This window comes from Cajanus cajan, chromosome 2, assembly GCF_000230855.2.
Source record: "Cajanus cajan strain Asha chromosome 2, NIPB_CcT2T_4, whole genome shotgun sequence".
NCBI lineage: Eukaryota > Viridiplantae > Streptophyta > Magnoliopsida > Fabales > Fabaceae > Cajanus > Cajanus cajan.
The window spans coordinates 47,968,960-47,993,654 of NC_138518.1; the positions used below are offsets into that span (position 1 = coordinate 47,968,960).

General features: G+C 31.0%; 1 protein-coding gene across 1 annotated transcript; it reads left to right on the forward strand.

The window, feature by feature from the left end:
- Positions 1-16,576: 16,576 nt before the first annotated feature.
- LOC109805117 (DEAD-box ATP-dependent RNA helicase 53, mitochondrial) lies at positions 16,577-24,153 on the forward strand. Its single transcript, XM_020367094.3, has 8 exons — positions 16,577-17,003; positions 18,661-18,788; positions 18,931-19,342; positions 20,593-20,691; positions 20,885-21,109; positions 21,620-21,781; positions 23,027-23,636; positions 23,720-24,153. The coding sequence occupies exons 1-7, from the start codon at positions 16,674-16,676 to the stop codon at positions 23,621-23,623; spliced, it is 1,953 nt and encodes a 650-aa protein (XP_020222683.2). The 5' UTR covers positions 16,577-16,673; the 3' UTR covers positions 23,624-23,636; positions 23,720-24,153.
- The last annotated feature ends 542 nt before the right edge of the window (positions 24,154-24,695 follow it).

Sequence of the window (24,695 nt, forward strand, 5' to 3'; positions counted from 1 at the left end):
CATGAGGGAATTGGGTAGAAGAAGAGTCCCTTAGGATTATAGGTAATTTTATAATTATTTCTGTTTGAGGAATTGATGATCCCATTAGATTCTGTATGTATTGAGGATAAGAAATATATATTTAATTTGTAAGAATGATAATCTGGGAGAGAGAACGAAATTGTAGAAAAGTGTCTGTGAGTTAGGTTTTAGAAAAATTGGGGGTTTTACTATTTGATTTAATATTGTATTAAATTGATGTATTAATTGAGTTTTATATTAATGTTATATTATTGTTATAGATGTATATTTATGGTGAATTGCTTGAGGAATATGTGAATCATTGTATTGTGTAGATTTATTGTATGTGATATGAAATTGAGTTATGAGATGGAATGTTGTATTGAATGTGAATATGAATGTAATTGTGGTTCCTCACACATATGACCAGGGATGAGACGACCCCTGGATAAGTGATGCTACATGGATAGCATGCCCCTGGCATAGTGTGGGATGAGTGAGGCAATTAACACGTATCACTTATGTCAGATGTGGCAGCCTTGGCATAGGGTTAATTGTAAGAGATTGTGTGGATTTTAATTTGATTGTTGTTCCTCACACTAATGACTAGGGAAGAGACAAACCTTAAGTAAGTGATGCTACAAGGACGAGAGTGCCCCTGACATGGTGTGGGATGAGTGTGGCAATTAACCCGTATCACTTGTGTCAAATGTGGCGTGGCCTTGGCATAGTGTTAATTGTAAGATTTGTGTGGATTGTGATGGATTGATGTAATTGTGAATTGAGATGTGAAGATGATGAATTATTGACAAATTATGATATATATAAATGCTGGTGAACATGTTATTAAGTAATGAGTTATGATGGGATTATGTTGTGTTTTTCCAGGAGGACTTTCCATATAGATGTTTTCTTTTTTCACCGTATAGTTTGTGGATGTTTTAGGTGAGGAAAATCCGACTTTGAGTGGCATCTAGAATGCCAACCATTGAATTATGGGTATGCTCTGATATTGTGACATCGGGGCAGATGATTTCTAGAACATGGATTTTTATATAGATTTGGAGTTGTATTTATTATTTTGAAAACACTTTGTAAACTCTTATGTTTTATTTCCTAATTTTTAGTTTCAATCATTTTGGATATTGAAGAACATTTGTGAAGGTTTTTATGTGAACCCTTTTACCAACGTTGAGAAATTTATTCGTTAGTTTTATTATTACAATATATGTGTTGGGGTAGTAAGGGTGTCACAGACCACTTCTGGCCCGCTAGCTTCACTCACTAGCGCTAGCATTCTCAAACCACTTCTGGTTCACAAGTATTCTTTCTCTAGCCTCTTTAGGCTTTACAACAATTTAAGGTGTTGAGTGTGTTTGCAACTCTCACGGAGAGGATAGGGTAGTTTATACACTCACTAAGGTGCGTAACCTTAGTCTTACAGGGATAAGTGTCCAAGTGTTTGTTTACTCTCGTAGAGAGGATGGACTATTAGCAACACTCACTAAGATAAGTTATCTTAGTTTTTACACAGATATATAGGGAATACTTTGAGAAGAAAAATAGCTTATGCTATTTTTCTTTCTTTTTCATATTGCACGTTTTCTCTGCTTTTTCAGTTCTATTTCTTCTTCTACTTGGCCTTGATACTTATACCCATTTGATAAATATGCCTGTTGTTTGAATTCAAATTTTCCCATTGGAGCGTAGCTTCGTGTAGTTGCAGATGGAGGCTTCGATCATGTTCATGTAAATCTTTTCATTTAATGCATTTGATCCTGCATTAAATGTTTGCTTGTATTCGTGGAGTTTCTCTGTGTAGTTGATTACTTCGATATCTGACTTCAATCATGATCTAGGTATATTTGTACTTTCCTCATCAGTTTAGCTGTTGCGGTGATGTCTTTTCCAGAAAAGTAGGTGTCCTTTCTCTAACACACTCAGCTTTGACTTGTGAATCCATGCTTGCCTATTTTCCTCCTTTCTGTATTCACATTGATGTCCTCTTGTGTTTCTTGTATGATTTCTTTCAATGTAATTAGTGGACTTCAGACGTGCTTCAATATTTTCGACATCGTCTGGATCAAGATACTTCGTCTGATCTTGTCTACCCTTTTCGTCTTGGTATAGGAGTGATAACTTCGCCTTCTAGTTTATTTGGTTCTTTCTGATGGTCACTTCATGTTGATGTCTGGCTAAGTTGCATCTGATGCCTCAGGCTTCCGCTGATAGACTTGTCTTATCTTGTATTTTGATTTGTGCCTGAATCAACCTTAGTCTTGATACTAGCTTTTCTGTCGTCTGATGTTTTGTTTAGCTAGATTATGCTGGATCATTCTGCATTGCTTGAACTTATTGTTATCTGACTGAAACACTAATGCACATGTTAGTAAAGTAATAACAATATGTATTATATTTGTCATATTCAAAACCTTGGTGGGAATTGCGAACACGCTTCGTCCGACTTAACAATGTATACCGTGATAATTTTACTCCATGAATTGATTGGATTGATGAAATTTTCAATTGATTACTACTTCGTTCTTTCAATTGTTAATTTCATGAATTATGAATCGAATCTCTACTCTATTTGCGTGATAATTTTGAATTCAATAAATTTGTGTCTTCGTAAAGAATGATCAATGTTTGTTCTTACACTACAGAATTCACTACAAGAAAATCACAATTTAGCGAGGGAACATTCCCTCGCGAATATAATTAGCGACGGAGATTTGTAAGAGATTTGCAAGGAAATGTTTCTTCACTAAATACAAGTCGATGATTTAGTTATGGATTTTTTCTTTCACAATTCCCTCGCTAATCTCTCACTATTCCCTCACTAATTGTTGAAAATGTATGCCTCGCTAATCCCTTGCAAATCTCTCACTATATACATGAATTAATTTCTTCTCTCTAATCCTCCATTATCTCCTTGCAAAACTATAAGTCCTTCGCCATTTCCTCACAAAACTTCCCTCGCTAATCATTTTTCCCTTGCAAACTTTCCTCTCAAATCTCCACTATTCCTTCGCAAACTATCCCTCGCTAATCGCTTGTCATTCCCTTGTAAATTTTCTTTCACTATTCACTTGCTCTTTTCCCATGAATTATCTCCTACTAATTGCTCTTAATTCTGTCGCAATGCATGGAATATCTTTCCCTCGCTATGTACACATGTCCTTCTCTAATCCCTCGATAATTACTCTCTAAGTTTTAATTTTATATTAATTATTATTTTTTACAATTTATAATTATCATTTAAAATTATGCCTATATACTAAAAAAATTATGTGCAATTATAATTTTTTAAATCAAAATGTAAAAAGTTGTATTAAATGCTACATCCAAATAATAAATCTTAAATCAAAAACAAAAATAAATTAAACATGATTATAAATTTAAGATATAATATATTCATAAATAATAATGTGTCAATATAATCTAATTTGCATAAACTAAATTCCAAATCAAATTACTCTATGAGATAAAAAAAATAATAAAGAACTTAATACATTTGACTTAAACTAATAGATCAAATGAATTTGAAAATCTTAAAAATATTCTTCACTTCAAATTTTAGTCATTAATTATTTCCCCAAAGCATCACCATCTTATATCCTTCAAACATCACATAATCCAAATTGACACATGATGTATATATTGTTGTGTATCTTGTAGAGTCTAAACCAATAATTACAATATTTACAACTCCTTTTCCTGTGAAAAGAAAAAACACATCATTGTTAACTTCTAAAATAATTAAATCAAATCTATAAAATTAATCTTAAATTATAAGTTTTTGAAAGTTATTGGACCAAGACCTGTAAATGAAGGGAACAATTTTAATGGAGCAATTTTGAATAACATGTACATGCTCATAAAACTCCACAGTAGTTAGTTAAGAGCTACAAAAGGATAACAAGTAAAAATAATGATATTAAAAATTTTACAGAGGTATGAAATGCATCTTTTATAACATCTTAATTTTTTAAATTTATTAAAAAAAATGATATTTTTATTAATTAAATAGGTTTTATAATTATATTAAATAATTTTTAAATAATTAAGAGTGTTTTTATTAATTAAAAAAATATTTGTAAAATTATTTATTATATCAATTATTAGTGTGATACCCGTTCTACCCCAGTATATAATACAAATATAATAAAGAAGAAAACTATTTATAACTTGAGTAAAATGGTTCACATATAAAACACTCCTAAACATCCAACTAATTTGAAACAAAATTTATAAAATAGAAACTTTAAAATTATATCTAACAAAGAAACATAATGTCCAAATGAAATAAACTCCAAATCTAATCCATTGCCTTGATGTCACACTATCAAAGCAACCCATACTTCAACTCTCGGCACCTTGAGTGCCACCTTCATCAAGTTCATCTTCACCTAAAACAACTACAAAATGTAAGGTGAGAAAAACAAGTGTTCACATGTAAGTTACAAGAGAAAATTTCATCCATTATAATTCAGTCCAAAAATATATAATTAAACATATAAGCCAATCTCATGTCATATTATCAATTCCAAACCCATCCAAGTCTATCATTACATCCCAACATAATTATTCACCATGAAAATATTCACACTAATGTTTATGCACTACAACCTCCTAAGAAGCATTGACTCGGAGCGTTGCACAATGGGCGAACCTTATCAATCTCCCCAAGCACTAACATCCACTTCCCCACTATTAAACACCACAGGCCAGTGGATATATAAGTATAACATGCATCCCTTGTTAATCACCACACAAGCCAAGGTAATGTACTGCCTTGTTAATTACCACACATGTCAAGGCCGTTATACATATATATTATACATTCCATGTTAATCACCATACAGGCTATGGTAATGCATATGCATCTATCGCTGGTCAATCCATACCACCAAATCCATTCCTCATCTTCATTCATGCTAATGCACATTTATTAACTATTCACATACAACCACATTATATATCACTCATCCAAATACAAACCATTCATACTCAAATATACTCAGCCAAATACACTCTAGTTATATCTATGCATACAATAGTCATTATTGGACATCATACATTTCACAACCATGATCAACATCTATCAATATAATACCATATTTCACAATCCCACATCAAACTTATTCAATTATATCATAAGTATTATAAATCTTCACTAAAAAATCATAAAGTATGACAAACATGCCAAAAAGGGGTCCCAAAACGTCAAAAATGCAAACTGAAATAGAATGTCTACACCAGGCACCATAAATCCTGAACCTCTACTCATTATTTTGACCATAACTTGAGTTATACACATTTTTTTTAGTGATTTAAATGCAATTAGAAAGATAACAGCCAAGGCTACAACATTTGTGAAGAACATGAAACCTAAAAATGTTGTTAAGGTCACCTCGCATGGCTGACAACACAAAGCTTAATATTTCACGCACTTGAATGAAACAGAACTTATAACTCGTATAACTCAATCAATTCTTAACATTTTTACACGATTCTAGAGTCTAAATTATAGCCCAAAGTGTCTATTTTCTAACCAAATAAACAGAAATTAATTTGGTTAATCATACATAAAGATATTACAAAAACACTAAGGTACATCCATAAGTAAAATATATCAATTACTCATTAATTCATATAATTAAGGGTGCTCACCAATTTACAAGAACCCTAACTTATATAGCACATCCCAATGAATTCAATTATCATCTAGATCATCAATTTTCCTAAACAATATAGCAACCACATTTACAAATGAATATAAAACCCAATTGAATCATCAATTTTACAAAACAACATACCAATAAACAAAATTTCAATCCTTCATAAACCCTAACCCAAGAGACATTTCAAGAGGATTAAATTATCAAAAAAAATATCAAATTTTCATCAAACAGTACCTAAATTATAACCATACATTGTCACAGAAATTAATTAAATTATCAAACTCATAAACAAAAATGAATTAGAAAATACTAAGAATTTTAAGGATTTTTTTTTTTTGTTTTTGCTAGAAGATGAACCATGAGTTTGAAACCACAACCTAGATCAATGGATTCAATGCTATAACACAATCGATGAGAACAACCAATTACTATAATCACCTAAATAGTGTGAGATAGAGATCATTCTAAGGGAAACGGGGAGCGCAAGAGGTGACAAAGGATTTAGTCACCAAATAGTAGGAGGAATTAAGGGAATTGAGAGATTTAACACCTTAAATCCAATGGCTTAGAATATCAAATTATTTAGGAGGAAATAATCAAAAATTGGGACGGAATGATAAAATATTGAAAAAGCGTACTGATTCTAATTTTATTATTATTATTATTATTATTATTATTATTGATAATAATGATTATAAATTACTTAATAAAAAATAATATTTTAATTAATATTTTTATCTAAATAAAAATGTTAATTTTAATTCAAATTTATAATAAATAAATATTTTTAAATATATAAATTATAATAAATATTTATTTTATAAAATTTATAATAAATTAAATACAAAATAAATACTATATTTACTTATATAAATTATATTTAAAAATAACATAAATAGATGTTAGTCTTCTTAAACAAGTTCTCAACTTCAAATCCAATTTTATAGGGATAATATTATTAGGAGGGAAGATCTTATTAAAAGTGACCAACCAAGTTCCTTAGTAGAGATTAGTCATCTGTGAAACTAATAAATACTTAATACTAATATATGATATTAGGATAAAATATATAATTCAACTAGTGATAATAATTCTTAATTAAAAATGCTTCTATTTAAGTATAAAATCTCAAAAAAATTACATTGAAAATAACTAATAAGAGTGCTTTCATTTATGATGAATATCTAGATTACTTGAGTTCATGGTAATTAGATTGTAATTTTCATTTTTGTGACTAAATATTAGATAATGATCTGGTTGAATTCGTATAGTAATTATGACATTGCTTGAATTCAAATACAGTTGATGAACTGTGATAATTTTACTCTATGAATTGATTGTTGGATTGATGACTTTTTCAATTGATTACTATTTTGTTCTTTCAATTGTTAATTTCATGAATTGTGAATCAAATATCTACTCTATTTGAATGATAATTTTAGATTCAATGAATTTGTTTCTCTGTAAAGAATGAACTACATTTGTTCTTACACTACAAAGTTAAAGGAAACATGATTGTTTTTGGTAATAACTCACCATTGCTACCAGTACTGGCATTGTTGTCCAGGACAAAAATTATTGTGCATTAATCTTATCACAATTATCACTTATTTGTTCATTTTTTTCTATGTATATACTAATCAATTTTTTTGTGTACTAATCAAAAGTGTATTGCAATTTAATGTTGGTAATTACTACAAGTGTTACTAAACTGTGTATATATGTGATAAGGCTTGGTGTCCAAGGTTAATCCATCATCTTAAGTAAATTTAATCCCTTTTATGTGTTAAATTGTGATTAAAATCAACAAATTCCTTCATCTAATAGGATTTTTATGGTTGGAGTAATTAGTCATTTTTTCGACTAACTACGCTTAAGCTGGAATTTTGTCAAGTAATGACAAAAAGATTAAGGATTTAGACTATAGATAAACAATAAAAGAGGTATTCTTACCCTTGGCCAAAATCATCAAATTCATTCTTTTAGGATACTTTTAAAATGTTTTAAGTATTGTAGTATTTTTCAAAATCATCAAAAAATTAAGAAAATAAAAAATCAATTTAGAATTTTAATGTAATGTTATTGGAATTTAAAAAAAAAAATGTGTTACCATTTTCAAATTTCTAGATCATTTCAACATTTTGTTGACTTTGGACTTTAACTTTTCAATTTTATCTATTTTATTATTTTTAGAAAGAAGATGAAACCTTGTTTTCTCATAGTTTAGATTTTATGTTTTTAGCTTAAAGCCTCAAGAGGCTTTGTATTTAAATAATACTTGATGTTTATAAAGTATGAAGAGACTTTGTATTAAAAAGAATACTTGGGTAAATTGGTTTTTGTACGTGATTTCCTCTATGACATCACAAGCGTTGCAAAATCTAAAGAAAATCATTGTGTGTCATTGTATATCGATATTCATCATTCTTTGGAGAGTATCATATTCTTCAGCTGAACTCCTATCGAAACTAGAAGAATTGATTTTGGTTAATCTACCTAATTTAACTAAGATCATTAACAGTGAAATTGTCAAGCTCTATCATAACCTGCAAATACTACAAGTGAAAGGGTGTCAATCTCTTAATTGGTTACCAGTGTCTATGATGCTATAAATAATATATATGGAAATTACAAATTGTATGGCCTTAAAAAAAATTATGGTCATTGATAAAGAAGAAGGAGTGAGAGGGAAAACCAACTTATCTCAATTAAAGGATGTTTCTCTTGAATTTCCATTCTTAGAAATATTGAAAATAGAAAATTGTCCTGCTCTGATTACTTTTGTTGAAGAGTCCAATGAGTTGGAAGATCTACCACAATCAACTACATCATAGTATTTCTTCCCAAATTCATTATGTTTTGGTTTGAATTAGATAAAATTTTCAATTTGAGGTGACCTATTTGTTTCTCATATACATTAATGATCCTTAACTTTTGGCTTAGTTGATTTTCGATTCTTAAAACTTAAAAGTGGTTTTTTTAGTTTCCTAATTTGGAAATAGCTCACTTGTGGTCCTTGTTTTGTGATCTTTTTAGTCTTTTCCTAAACCTTAAACTTTTATATAGCAAACTTCTTCCTCATCTGCACTATCTTAAAAACTAAACCCTAATCTTGCTGGTTAAGTTCGTACTTAAGGGATCATATGCAAATCTAACTCAAATTAGAGGAATTCAGAAAGATATTAAAACTTTTTTTTATTTCTATGAAAATGAATGATATAAAGGCATGTTATCATATTGAGAAACAATGTCTATTTCCACTAATTCAATTAATTATTACAATTCATAATACTACTTTCATAGTTTGATTTTCATATTTGTCCAAATTAGTGAAAATTACTATTTGTTACTTATAATTGTCATTGACCAAATTAAAGGTACTTTATGTAATAAATCAACCTATTGAAAAGCTTTGGCACTATAGTTTTGTGAAATGGAAAATCTGTGACACCCTTACTACCCCAACACATATATTGTAGTAAATCTTTCAATTACAGTAAAAGGATTCACATGAAAAACTTTAACAACCACATTAATAGACATATCAAACATAAAACACAAGAGTTTTTACAAATTGTTTTCAAAATAATATTACAGTACCACCAAATTCACATAAATATTTTGTCTTAAAAATTCTCTGCCCCGATGTCACAATATCAGAGCATTTCCCAAAATAAAACTGTTGGCATCCTATATGTCACTTGCAGTTGGATCCTCTCCACCTAAAATATCCATAATTTATACGGTGAGAAAAGAAGATATCTATATGCAAAATACATCCAAACACACCATATTAAAATCTCATCATATTTCTTTATTTAATAAAATATTTACGAGCATGTACTATAATTTATCAATCCAACTCAATCCATTTAGATTTTATAATTAACATTATCATTTTTACCTTTCCTCATTCACATCAATATAACAATTATTTCAACATCTATAATTCATGTCAATCTCACAATTAACACTATGCCAAGACCTCGCCACATCTGACACAAGTGATACAGGTTAATTGCCTCACTCAACCCACACCAGACCAGGGTCACGCCCTCCCTGTAGCATCACTTACCCAGGGGCCGTGTCATCCCTAGTCATTTGGTGTGAGGAATCACAATCACATTACAATCAATACAATCTCTTGCAATTAACCCTATGCCAGGGCTGCCATAAACGACATAAGTGGTGGTGTTAACTGTCTTACTCATCCCACACCATGCTAGGGTCATGCCCTCCCTGTAGCACCACTTACCGAGGGTTCGTGTCGTCCCTAGTCATCGATGTGAGGCATCACAATCACAATCATAATCACATCCATACTACATCTCATCTCATTATTCAAATACATATCACGTACGCAATTTCATATTACATACATAACAGATAAGCTCAACAAAGTAGGGTTTACATACCTCTCAAACAATTCACATCAATATCAATCATTCTTAACAAGTAATATAGCAATAACTTTCATTAACATAATAATCAATAGAATAATTAATTTAATATAAATAAAACTCGTAAGTATTCCAAATCTAGCTCACCGCATTTTCCTTACCATTCATTCTTCCTCCCAGATCATCATTCCTACACTTTGGCATATTTATAACCTCAACACAGATAATTTAATGGAACTAATAATTCTCCAAATAAATAATTATAAAAATAATCATGATCTTAAAGAATTCTTCCTCTACCCAATTCCCTCATGTACTCCACATATAAATAATCTCATTTTCCCCCGTACCTGGATAATAGGAACTCGGCCAGAACCTCCTCCTCTCTTTCCTTAAAAAGTGACCGGAACTAGGGCAGAACCTCCACCTCTCTTTCCTTAAACGATCACCAGAACTCGGGCAGAACCTCCACCTCTCTCTCCTCTTTCTCTCTCCTTTTTTCTCCCCTCCTCTCTCTTTCTCTCTCTCTTTCTCTCTCTCTCTCTCTCTCTCTAAAATTTTTCACCCTTCTCAGTTATAATTTTTCACCCCCCATGCCTCCTATTTATAGGCAACCTGGGGTACCTGGAACGACCCGTATTGATTTCGGAACGGCCCGTTCCGGAGTCTTCAAACTTACACAAAATTTTCAACTGGAATGGCCCGTTCTAAAAACGGAAGGGCCCGTTCTGAAATCAGAACGGCCCGTTCTCAATCTAAGCAGAACGGCTCATTCTCCCTTCGGAACGACCCGTTCTCCTTGTTGGAATGGCCTGTTCTGGGCCCGTTCCCAACGTAAAATTTCAGTATCCTTTTATTGCTTGGAACGGCCCGTTCCAATTTTGGAACAGCCCGTTCCAAGTTACCCATTTACCCCTCAAACTTTAATAAAATTGCAAAAATGCCATTAATATTTACAAAAATACCCCTAAAACTTAATAAATTTACGAAAATACCCAATAATAAAATAATAGGGTGTTACAAAATCTAACTTTGAGCAACAATAATAAAGTGCTTAGTGTCATCTCCTCCAGCATGATCATAAAATTCAACAACTTGAAAATTTTGACTATAGACAAGTGTGAATTATTGATCGAGGTATTTTACCATGAAGATAATAAATAGATAATAATATTTGAGAAATGTTTTCTCAATTGAAAGTATTGGTACTAAGTAACCTAAACAATTTGACATGTGTTTGGAACAAAGAACCTCAAGTTCCATTTTTCTCAAAGTTAGTGTCACTTTACATTTTTCACTGTGGTATCAAAAGCTTATTCTCAATTTTTTCTATCAAAAATCTTATGGTGTGTTTGGATGAAGAATTTTACAAATTCAAGGAATTTTAAATTCTTTGTATTTAAATTACTTTGATTTCAATTTCTATCATTCTTAAAATATTTTGTTTGGATAAGTCAAATCAAATTTCTCAAATTTTAAAATGTTGGGTTGGATATGATAATTTGATTCCACCATGGTAAAATTGATTTTAAAAATATATTTATATGTTGAGATTTTTAAATTAAATTTTATAAAAATAAATATTAGCTAATTTTTAAATATTTAATAATTTTAAAAATTAATATTAGATAATATTTAATAATTTTAAAAATATTTTTGAATATTCAATAATTAAAAATATGAAGAGATAAGAGATAAAATAAAATATATAAGTTAAATAAGAAGAAAAAAATATGAGAAATTTCAAATTCTTACTTTTTTGGGAGAATTTGAAATTCTACTATTTAAAGAAATTTCACAAATGCTTGAATTTTAAATTCCTTATAAATTCTCCATCCAAACAAGGTATTTCACCTCAAAGAATTTAAAATTCTTCAAATAAATGAATTATTCCATTTAAATTCTCCATCCAAACATAATATTAGGAAACTCAAATTACTCAAATTGTGTAATTGTGAGAAAATAGAAGAGGTGATATATAGTAGTGATAATGAAAATGTCAATTTCCCCACAATGGTGTCTTATACTTAAAGATCTTCTAAAGTTGGTCAATTTTTATCGACAAAATGCAACTTTCTATTGGCCTAACTTACAAACAGTGAGGGTGAACAATATTTCAAGTATGAAAACATTTTTAATAGGTAATATCAACACATGGTTGAGATCAACTTATATAACATTTGATAAGAAAATTTGGCTTTTGAACAATACCATATCATATATACATGATAATTCAAGTATGTAAATTTTAATATTATATGTATGTAGACATTAAAAATTTATAATATAACAGTGTTACATCATGTTTATATCATATATCATTTGTTTTTTGAGTTATTTGTTTTTGTGAAAACATATTTAATTTAAATTGTTAGATACAAGAGTTTTCTTTTGATATTATAATTTAAAACACTTTTTTATTATGCTCCTTATTTTGTTTGTTAAGTTATTTTCGAGGAAAAGAATATTACGTACTAACATATTGTAAAAGTTATCAACAATAATTTTTTATTGGATGATAGTGTAATTTAATGTATTGACATATTGTTAGTACTATTTCTAGTTAATAATACATTATCTACTGCACTCTTCAAAATATACTCTAGACAATTAACTAGTCAATATTTATTAAGAAAAACATAGATTTTGTGTATCTTACTAATTTCTTGTTTAATAAATTACTTTATCCTTATTTTGCATATATTTTTTTAATAAATATTTGTAACGTGTTTAAAATGGTTTTACTAACACTTCTCAAATATAGATCATTATGGATAAAATAATATAAAAAATATATATAAGTCAGTAGATCATATTTAAGAGAAAATTGAACTTGACTTTTTAAGTGGTTATGTGAGCCACTAACTAATAATTTATATGTTTGACAATCAATGTATCAAAAATTATGTTTTACATTTTTCACAATAAGAGTAGTTTTTCACTTAATAAGTCTTATATAAATGAATGCACTTATTTGAAAACGAAAACTATAAGAACATTCTTCTCATTTAATACATCAGATATTTAATCATTAAGAAAAAGTATGTTATAAAAAAACAAAAAAAAAACATGAGAGATACAACCATATGAAGAAAGAGCTAACTATGAATAATGGTGTAATTAAAAACTAAAAAGGAAAATATGCATGATAGCATTGGTTCTACATTATTCATTTTTTGTTAAGTTTAATTTTGATTCACTTTGCACATGATTTGTTAAGGTTGTATGGTAATATTTTTATCCAGTAAACTATATTAATATTTTAAATTAATGAACTATACTACTTATGAGAATAATTACAATTTCTCTTCAAAATGAAACAATTACACTTATTCTTGGAACCAAAAAATGTTTGTAAATTATTGAATTGACATATATATATTTGGTTCATCTTTTAATCTTTTTAGGAACGAAGCTACGAGGAGGCATATGAAAGATACGAAAAGATTATTTATTTAATGTAAGAAATAAGAGAGAATGCTTGCAAGTTCAAAGTCATATGAATCAGTTTATAAACATATATCTTGCATGTTTTTAGATGTAATTTGTCATATTTATGCAAATATTTTTTAATATATAAAATAGTGAAGATTGTGATTGCATTTGTAACACAAAATTTATCAACAAAAGAACATATGTATTCTTACATATCTTAAATATTTTATAGTAAATAATTTTATTTATAAATTAAGAGTGTTATTTCATATTTTTTTTTAAAAAAATATAATCACAATATTATTAAGTTTGTGTTGATCTATCATTTGATTTATTTTACTTTTAAAATTAACAAATTAAATAATATTTATTAAAAAATATTGTCATGCATTGAAATTTTTTACACAAATAATACTATTTTAATTTTTTTTACCTAAATAGTAACTGTGCAAATTTATTTCCCCAACTAGCACCATTTACTGTTCACGTTAGGAACAGACCTTTCTGAAATTAGAACGGGCCGTTCCGGATTAAAAAATAGGGTGATGATAAATACACCTCCATTTTCATATAAACACACCCTCTTTTTTTAAAAAAAAATATATAAAATCTTTAAATTACCATTTTTTTTAAAATATATATAATTCTTAAATTTGCACCCTGTACTCCTCTTTCCCGCACCTCTCTTCTTTCTCTACCCCGCACCCCTCTTCTTCTTTGTTTTTCGGCACCCCGCACCCCTCTACTTTCTCTTCCCCGCACCCTTCTTCTTTCTTTTTCCCGCAACCGCATCCCTCTTCTTTCTCTTTCTCACATCCCTCTTCTTCTTTCTTTTTCCCGCACCCCGCACCCCTGTTCTTTCTCTTCCTCGCACTTCTTCTTTCTTTTTCCCGCACCCCCTTTCTTTTTTCTTTTTCCCACACCCCCCTTTCTGGAATAGTAAAGTTTTTGTTCTGAAAATTACTTTCCGAAATAATAAAGTTTTTATTCCAGAAAATACTTTCCATAATAGTAAATTCTTATTCTGAAAAGCTTTTTCCGGAAAAGTTTTGTTACATAATTCCGGAAAGTACTTCCAAAATACTAAAGTTACTGTTTCGAAAAGTTCTTTCCGGAATTATATAAGAAACACAGTTCCGGAAAATTTTTTTTGGAACAATAATTTTACTATTCCGGAAAGTACTTTCCGGAATGCTAAAATTAAATTTTGAATCTTACTTTTCGGTATGACAAATTTAACTTACGTGTTTCTTTATCTCCTCATCCACCACCATCGTCTACGATCCTGTTGTCCATAAGTAATGTTAAATAAGTTAAAAAAAATTATAAATATAAAATATAATTTAATATATTAATTTGTACCTTATATTGAATGTAGAGAATAATGAAGATTGAATGAAAAATTAGGGTTTAAGAAAGAATAGAGTAGAAAGTGAAAAATAGAATTCAAAAGATAGAAAGATAAAATATGTTTATGTTGATTGTAAAAAAAAGAAAAATCAAGAATGAAAAACGAAAAAGAATAAAATCATCAAAGAATGACTAGAGTGATGAAAAAGGAGAATGAACAAAAGAAGAAGAAAGAAAAAGAAGAATGATGAAAAAAGGGGTCAATAAAAAAACAAATTTAAAAATAGAACTTAAAATTAAAATTTAGTTAGAAGGATATTTTAGGAATTTTATTTTAAAAAAAGAGATTGGAGGTGTACTTATAAAAGATAGGAGGTGTATATATCATCGGCCTAAAAAATAACACATGGCAAACGGATCAGAACGGACTGTTCCAAAATCAAAATTAGCACATAAAAATTGAAACCAGAACACACCGTTCTGCATCCAGAATAGGCCGTTCTGGCCTATAAATAAATTTTTTTTTTGTTTGATTTTCACTTATCAAATACCAAAACTCAGAGACTACCTTCAAGTGATAAAATTTATTGAATATTAACATTATAAATATAACTAAATAAATTTATTAAAATTCATTATACAACAATAAAGATCAATGGTGATGGAAACTAAATTCATGACCAATATTTGGATATGTCTTCCTAGTATGACTAGGGGTGTGACAATAGGAACAATTTTTTACATGATTATATTGTTCTCTAATGTCCATCTTTGTTCTAATCTTGCTAGACTTTGGCCGACCCTTGAAAGTTCTCTTGAGTTCTCTGGATTTGGCCACAAAGTTGAAAGAAACACAACATCCGAGAGAAGTTTGACCCGCTGAGAGATTTAATGTGGTATAATTGCGGCAAGTTCTAGAAAGGTATACGTAGGACAGTTTGGAGAGCTCCGACATGAAGATTATTAGCCTATTTACACTGGTCCAACTTTGTGGCCAAATCCAGAAATTAAGCGAACTTTCATGGGTCGACCAAAGTCCAACAGGATTAAAACAGAGATGGACATTAGAGAACAACATAATCAGTTTCTGCCATCATTGATCTTTATTGTTGTATTGAATTTTAATAAATTTATTTAGATATATTTATAATGTTAATATTCAATAAATTTAATTATTTGATGTTAGTTTTTGAGTTTTGATATTTGATAAGTAAAAATTGAACAAAAATTTTTTATTTATAGGCCAAAACGTTTTGTTCTGGATGCAGAACGGCCAGTTCTAGTTCCACTTTTATGTGCTAATTTTGATTTTGGAACGACTGATCTTTTTGCCATGTGTTATTTTTTAATCCGGAACGGCCCGTTCTGATTTCAGAACGGTCCGTTTCGAACGTGATCAGTAAATGTAACTAGTTGAAAAAATAAATTTGCACAATTACTATTTAGGTAAAATTTTTTTTTAAAATAAATTATTTGAGTAAAAAACTTTGATATTATAACATGTTATATTAATATTTTATTATGTTATATAATTACATAAACAATATACAACAAAAAAATATTCTCTTCATTTACTATCTATAAATACTATAGATAAAGACAGATTTAATGGACCCATGCACGTTCAAGTTACTACTACACTAGTTCTTTTTAATAGAAACTGTAACTGCATTGTAGGGAAGTACATGATTAAAGTGAGTAGACTCACCCACACACGATCACGCCCCTTAAACCCTGAAAGCTAAAACCCTTCACTTTGCATTCTCTGAAGAAAACTCCCATTTTCTTCACCAATCTCCACAACATGACCACTCTCATTCTCCGGAGATCCTCTTCCCTACTCTCGCGCCGCTTCTTCGCCGCTCTCGCCTCCGTCCAGCCGCTCCCGCACCACCGCCACGGTGTCTCCGGCGACGGAGTTAGGTCATTTCACGCCAGATCCCTACCTTTCAGTTTCCGCTCGTCGCCGGTCTCTCGTGCGCCGCAGTTCGCCCTAGAGCGCGATTACTCTAACGATGATGAAGCTTTCGGCGCCAACGGCGACGAAGGACTGGAGATCGCGAAGCTCGGGATCTCTCCGGAGATCGTGGATGCTCTGGCTAAGAGAGGAATCGCGAAGCTCTTTCCCATTCAGGTAACGTCTCTTCGTTGTGGCGTTTAGTTTTCGTTGGAAGTGGTGGCTTTTATTTTTTCTAGTTTTTTTTTTATATTTTTTATTATTATTTTTTTTTTTGCTTTGTTAATTGATGTTGCGAGATTCGTGTTTTGTTTGATTTTGAATGTGAATTTTTAAAGGGAAATGATAATTCATAAGTGTCGTGTGAAACCGGTGGTTGGAAAATTTTACGAAATCAGATTACTATTATTGTTGTAAGGATGTTTTCAAATTTAAATAAGTTAAAAATAAAAATATTTGAAAACGGAGTATCGTTGTTACTTAATAACTAGCGTAAAGAAGTTACTTTGTGACTCCATATATTTTTTTAAATAAAATAAATGAGAAAAATAATTGAGGTTAAATATATGTGAGGATTTAAAAGAGGGTGTAAAACGTTTTAAGTAGTTATTGAGGTGTGAGAATTTTGATAAATAACTTTACGGAGAAGTAGAGAAAAAAGGAGAATACAAACTAAATAAAAAAAAAAAAAAAGTTTGGGATAGAAAGTGTTTTAGAAGTTAAGTGGCTAAGTGGTCAACAGAATGTGTACACCAAAATGATGTATCACCTTTATTAATAGTATATAAGTTTAGATGACATAATAATGAATTTAAGTATCATGAAAAGAGAAAAAAAAATAACAGTAAGTGTTTTTATTATTAATTGTTAATATTAGATTAGAAGAATAATTAGAGAGATAAGGCTTTTGATATTGAGGAGGAAATTATGAAATAGATTATTTAAATTAAGATATCATTTCTGTATGTATTAATATGATAATACACCAATACACCAATAGAAACATCTATAAATTTGATTTAACATATGAAAATTCAAATTTAGAAAGAAACATATATCTTTCATTTGATATGGTATGCCAAGGTTTAAAATATGGAATCAAATTTAACTTGGGTTTAACTAAATTTAACCAATAGTATTTGACTTATGGGGAAGGAATATAAGTATATATAACTATTTTAAATGCTCTCATTTTAGAACAAACGCCCATATATATTACAACAACAATATTGTTATCAACTTATTTTCATCATCATCAGCAGCATCATCATCATCATACATCTGTGATGAAATGATTTGACTTACATTCAGGTAATTTGTTTTTGCTCAATTGTTTGAAATAGTTTGGTTGAAAAGGAAGTCGAATGTTTGTGTTTGTAGAAATTTTGTAAAAATTTGAAAAACAATTCTCACTATATTTTGTGCTTGGGCTACTCTTTCTTAGTAGTAGTGGTAAACAGCTGTGCTGAAATGAGTTGATTTACGTCCAGATAAATATTTTACTTATCTTTTGGTTGAAGAAAGCAAATGTGTATGTTGATTATGTTCATAGAAATTTCATGAAAGCCACTTGTTGCTGTATATTGGGCTTGAGCTACTTCATTATAAGTTATTGTTGTTATTATAAAGCTTTGGTGGAATGAGTTGATTTAAGTTTGGATGTATATTTTTTATTTTCAAATATTTGTTTAGATATTTTGGGGTTGAAAAAGAAAGCAAAGGCCTGTCTTCACGTAAATTTCAGGAAAACTAATTCATGCCATATAAAACTGCTGTTTGGAAAATATATTATCTTCGAGCTTGAGATTCTCAGTTATTGATGTTCTCACTGTAGAGAGCTGTGCTGGAACCTGCTATGCAAGGACGTGATATGATTGGTCGAGCTAGAACTGGAACTGGGAAAACTCTTGCTTTTGGGATACCCATCTTGGACAGGATCATTAAGTTTAATGCTAAGCATGGGTACTTTATATTAGTTACACTACATCTTACTTTTTCTTGAATCTGTAGCCTTGTTTTTCTGCTTGAAGGTGGATTAGGTAACTGGTGGATATAATATTGTTGTGTCTTTAACTAAACAAATTTTGGTGGTTGATTATCACAGGCGAGGAAGGGATCCTTTGGCTTTGGTTTTGGCTCCAACTAGAGAACTTGCACGGCAGGTTGAGAAGGAGTTCATTGAGACTGCACCTAACTTGGACACAATCTGTCTTTATGGGGGTATGCCTATCCAGCAACAAATGAGGCAACTTAATTATGGTGTAGATATTGCAGTAGGCACACCTGGTCGAATTATTGATCTTCTCAACAGGGGTGCACTGAATTTGAACAGTGTTCAGTTTGTTGTTCTTGATGAAGCTGATCAGATGCTTCAAGTAGGATTTCAAGAAGCTGTGGAGAAGATCTTGGAGAGGTTGTCTCCAAATCGTCAAACTCTTATGTTCTCAGCAACAATGCCATCTTGGATAATGAGTATTACCCGCAATTATCTAAACAACCCCCTAACCATTGATCTTGTAAGTATACGTATCTGTTTTTAGGCATCAGGAGAAGGATTGTTATGGTTTTCAAATGTCATTTCCTTTGGAATTATGCCCAGTCCAATATGACATAGGGTAAAGAAAGTTCTTTGGAGAAATTGGAAGATACCAATCAAAAGCTTACGATTTGGGCTCCAAAAAACAATACATTTTAATAAATGAAATCTTCTAATGATTGAAATTAGGGATTCAACAGTCACTAAACTTAAATTAATGAAATCTTCTTATAGAGAACTCAGATTGCAGTGATTCCAAATGGAGGTAAAAGTTTAGTGCGTGCAGAAGACTCCCATAAAAAGAGCTAAAACTTTTGGTGTCTGATTGTAATGAAATACAAACGAAGATGATGCTAAGAGAGTAGCTCAAGTATTTAGATGAATAAGTTCACACCACCCTAAGGATAGAGGGCCACTGGTACCTTTTAAATATAATAGTCTCAGATTTTTCGGAAAATTGTAACAATCAATTCATTGGTGAACCAAGGCAGTTTATATAGCATGGGAACAACCATCCTGGCAAGGTTACATAGTTTGGATATATCTAAGACATTAAATAGTAGTTTTTGACTGAAAACTGGATTTTGACTAAAGGGCATAAAAAATAATCTTATAAAATGACATGAAGGCATAAAATTACTTGGAAATTACAAACACAAATTATTCATTTTCTTCAAACTGCTTCTGAAAGTGCCACATTTGGTTGCATTTTCATGTTTTCTTGAATGCTACTGGGACAACCAGACAAGTATTTGTCCTGAACACCACAAGGTGGATTGTGTACACTCCTATGTCCTCAAAATTAAAGTGAAGAGAGTTAAGCTTGTAAAAGTTGTAGGCTAGCTGGAGTATTTTTTTCAGCATCAAATTTAATGTATATAAGATGTATATATGATGTCTATATAAATGTGATGGCAATGGCTGTGTTTTCGTCCTTGAAAAGAATACCTTTCTATATTTTTGTCAGTGTAACTATTTAGTGCGGCATGATTATTAAAATTAAACAGTGATCACATTATGTGATTCTCTAAATATGATAGTGCAAAGTAAATATGATGAATGCTATTGGTTCTTGTCTTTACATCTAGCACAAGGAACTGAACTGTGCTGATTTTTTTCTTGTTCACATTTTTCAATGATTTTGTATGGATGAATAAATATTTGAGATTAAAGTGCAGAATTCTATAGTTCATTGGTAGTAATTTAATTGGGAACTCATTGGTGCCACAGGTTGGAGATTCGGATCAGAAGTTGGCAGATGGAATTTCACTGTACTCTATTGTGTCTGATCTATACACTAAAGCAGGAATTCTGGCACCTCTGATAACTGTATGAATTCAGATACAATCTTTGCTCTATTTTTGCATCAGCTATAATTAGTGATTGCTATTGTGATATCTATTTGGTTATAAGTAGCTTATTAATATTTTATATTTTATACCAAAATGATTGCAATTGAGTCTGTTTGGTCCTTAGACAAGGCTCATAATTTTCCTTTCCTAATGGTATATACTTTGGTTAGGAACATGCGAATGGAGGAAAATGTATTGTTTTCACCCAAACCAAACGTGATGCTGATCGATTATCATATATCATGGCAAAAAGCCTTAGATGTGAGGCCTTGCATGGAGATATTTCACAAACTCAGAGGGAAAGGACTCTCGCTGGCTTCAGAAACAACAATTTTAATGTTTTAGTAGCAACTGATGTTGCTTCACGAGGGCTTGATATTCCAAATGTGGATCTCGTGAGTTTTGTCTTGCTAAACTTTTTATTTAAAATTGTTGTTATCATGTTCTGTTTCTTGTTTGTTGATTAAGGTTCAAGAACAACTCTTAATTTCTACATGGTGGTTCCTCCCGTGTTATTACTGTTCTTGATATGTTTGAGATATTTGATACTCTATAATTGGATGCTGTGTTTTTGAAAGAATTTTTGTGTGGGTGGGGGGGCTGGGGTTGGTGGGAGAACTTGAATATGTTTAGGATATTTTATTATCTGGATTTCCCTAAATTTTGAGTGTAATAGGAAATTATGGGGTAATGTTTCCTTTCTAGATGCTTATCTTCAATTCTTAACTATTATCTGACTTTGCTGTATTGCTTTCTCTTTTTCACTACATCTGCTTTTTTGAATCTTGTTCACTCTTATCTTTTGTGCCTTCATGTAATATATTCTGTGTATATGCAAACACATTGACATACACTGTTATTCAATTTGTTTGAAAGTAAATCTTTTACTTGTTTTCGTGACATAGGTAATACATTATGATCTTCCCAATTCATCAGAGATATTTGTTCATCGATCTGGACGAACAGGCCGTGCTGGGAAGAAAGGAGCTGCTATTCTTGTTTACTCAGAAGATCAATTCAGGGCTGTGAAGACTATTGAGCGTGATGTTGGATGCAAATTTACAGAGGTGATTTTTGCTTCCTATTCATTTGCATCCTTCTATCTTTCTTATTTGAAGTTGTCCTTATTATTCTAGTCTGTTACTACAAAATGATGGTTAGCATATTCTCTGTCCATAAATCCAGTCCAGCTCACCCCTATGGGAAAACTGAATGTGCTACCTCCCAATGTTAGGGAACTTTGTTGTTGTGGTGAATATCCCTATTTTGTTACTAGACTGACTGAATCACAGAAGAAAGTCTTTAATAGTTTAATATGCTAATGTTTTTCACTACCACTGGGTGCTAAGTACTGATAAAACTCAAGTTGCTGAAAATCTTAACCAAGTCTTGTCTCTTCTATATCTATGTTCTAATCATTAATCTTGGTAGTTCGTGCATGATGAGTTCAGAGTGTGATAATGTATGTACATCTGAATCCATGTTCAATGGTCTACTGTCTAGGGTCTACTTTGCCTGATACTTGTAACATCAAGCAGGGAGGGATGTAGCTGCAAATTCTGACGTAAAAACCTCAAAATTATATAATGATATTATTATGGTGTTTGGAACAGACATTTAGTTTTGGTAAAGGACTAGGATATGATATTATTGCAATGCAGACTGCACTCACATGATTCTATGATTACTGAAATGCAGATTGCAAATTTCATTATCACAAAATTGTATGAATTTAATGCTTAATTACATGAGGTATACATCTGCTGTTCTATGGTTAAGTAGTATTTAATATTGAAATAAAAGTAAAAGCTTGTTTCAAACCTGTTAATTATAGGTTGTTCTTGAATCGTTAACTTAAAGTGTAAAAGGTCAACAGAAAGTATTTGTTGTAAGATGTTAAAAAGTTAAAACTTAAAGTTCTAAACTGAGTTCATGGGAAATGATCTGTGATAATGGCTGAAGTTCTTTATGCACATCTTTGAGGGCTTTACCCAACATATTTTCAATAACTTCTAATGGAGCAGGAGTTTATATTGTGAATTCTCATTTTAATCAAATTGGATTAACAGAAAATTGAGTCTTTATCAAACTGATAATGCTTAGAAATTTTGATCTTTGAAGTTGGCTGTGGTTTTACAATTCTTCATGTGCCCATATATCTGAAAGTTCAAATCTTTCTGCTATAAGTATTTTTTTTCATACCTTGAGTTTCTTACTTTTCTTTTAGCCTATCTATGCTTATATTCTAGGTCACTCTTATTTTGTTTAATGACTAACTGCTTGCATCTTATTCCAATATTCGTGTTTTTCAGCTACCAAAGATTGATGTTCCAAGTGGATCAGCAGAGATGTTTGGTGGGATGGGTGGTGGCAATTTTGGCCCTTTTGGAGGTATGAGGGATCGTCAATCTAGAGGTTCAGGTTTTGGTCGCAGTCCTGGATTTAGCCGTTCTGGGAGTTACAGTAACTCTGGATTTGGTCGATCTAACTATGGAAATTCCAGTGGGATGGGAAGGTTTGGAGGACCAAATTCTAGCCATTTTGGCGGCCCTGGTTCAGGTCAGTTAGGAGGATCTTCTGGTAATTCATCTGGTGAAATGGGTAGATATGATGGCTTCGGTTCAGGTCAAGCAGCAACTCAATTTGGAGGAAATTCTTTCCCAGATGGTTTTGGAGGATTTGGTGGTTCAGGTCAAGCAGGAGCTCAATCTGGTGGAAATTCTCATCCAGGTGGTTTTAGAGGATTTGGTAGTTCAGATCGATATAGCAGTTTTGGAGATTTTGGGCAAGGTCAATCTGGTGCATTTGGTGACAGAAAGTCTAGCCAAAGCAGCAGCTTTGGTGATTCACGTGGTAGTGGTTTCGGTGCTTTTGGTAATGACAATTATAATGGAGGAAAGTCGTTTTAATTTCATCAACTTGGTAAGTGCAGCATATTCATTTCTTAATTGTTTAATTTTGGCCTCTTGCACTGTATAGTTTAATGTCTTTATCTAAATTTTCAGGCATCCTGCCAATTCCCCGTATCTCTTGAGATGGAAAAGGTTATGGCATAAGAATAATATTAATACCATTCTATTCTTTGAAGCATCACTCTTTTTTCTTTCCTCCTGGCACAATCTTCAGCTCAAACTCAACTCTAGTGTTATTTACTGCCTCCATGGCAAAATGAAGGGGGAAGGCTGTATCATCTGCATGTTCCACTTCTGCCAATCATTTTTCTTGAGAATTTTGTAGCAGCAGCTTTATAGAGCAGTGGTGATCCAATTTATTTAGTATTTGTTCCTCAAAATTTATAATGGGATAGAAATTTTAGAAACAGGTAGGTGAACTGCTGTTCATATATATATTTTTACAGTGTCGCATATTATCATACATGGAAGTTTTCATTTTTCAACTGATGCAATATTAATATATCAAGAATTTGTTTTTGGTTGCACCGTGGGTAACTTTTGTTTTGGGGGATGAATGAAATATTAAACAGCATCTTATTTGATTAAAGAGCATTAGGCCCAAAAATTGCTGAACTGCATTGAATCGTAAAGAACTCTAAATAGTCGGTTGAAGTTGATGGTCAACAATAACTTGATGCTAATTATTTTTTACTTTTGTCCATTTGCTATTGAATTGTTCCAAAAGTTTGGGGGAACCCAAATCGCTGCCTCTTCTGTTAATGATAAAAACTTAGGTCATGATAGACTTTCTTTTAGTTGAGAATTTGTCAAATTGGAAAGTTGATCAGGTAACTAAAAGATGTTTTTTTTTTTTTACCTTTCGCGTAAATATTCACTCAATACTAAACTAATAAATTACATAATTTCGTCTGATGATTTTTAACTTCCAAATATTTTAATTTTCTTTTGCTTGTAAATATTTTATTATGGCTTTTTATTATTCTCTAGGGTAAGTTAATATACTTAAGCTTGTTATTTTGGACAGTTGACTTTCGGTAATCATTTTATAATAGCTGTATAGAGGTGT

What these genes read in the sequence shown, in the direction of transcription:
- LOC109805117 (XM_020367094.3), top strand. Translation starts at nt 16,674, where the DNA reads ATGACCACTCTCATTCTCCGGAGATCCTCTTCCCTACTCTCGCGCCGC. An exon ending in AAGTTTAATGCTAAGCATGG is followed by an intron (nt 18,789 to 18,930) that starts GTACTTTATATT and finishes TGATTATCACAG; the next exon opens with GCGAGGAAGGGATCCTTTGG. An exon ending in TTCTGGCACCTCTGATAACT is followed by an intron (nt 20,692 to 20,884) that starts GTATGAATTCAG and finishes TACTTTGGTTAG; the next exon opens with GAACATGCGAATGGAGGAAA.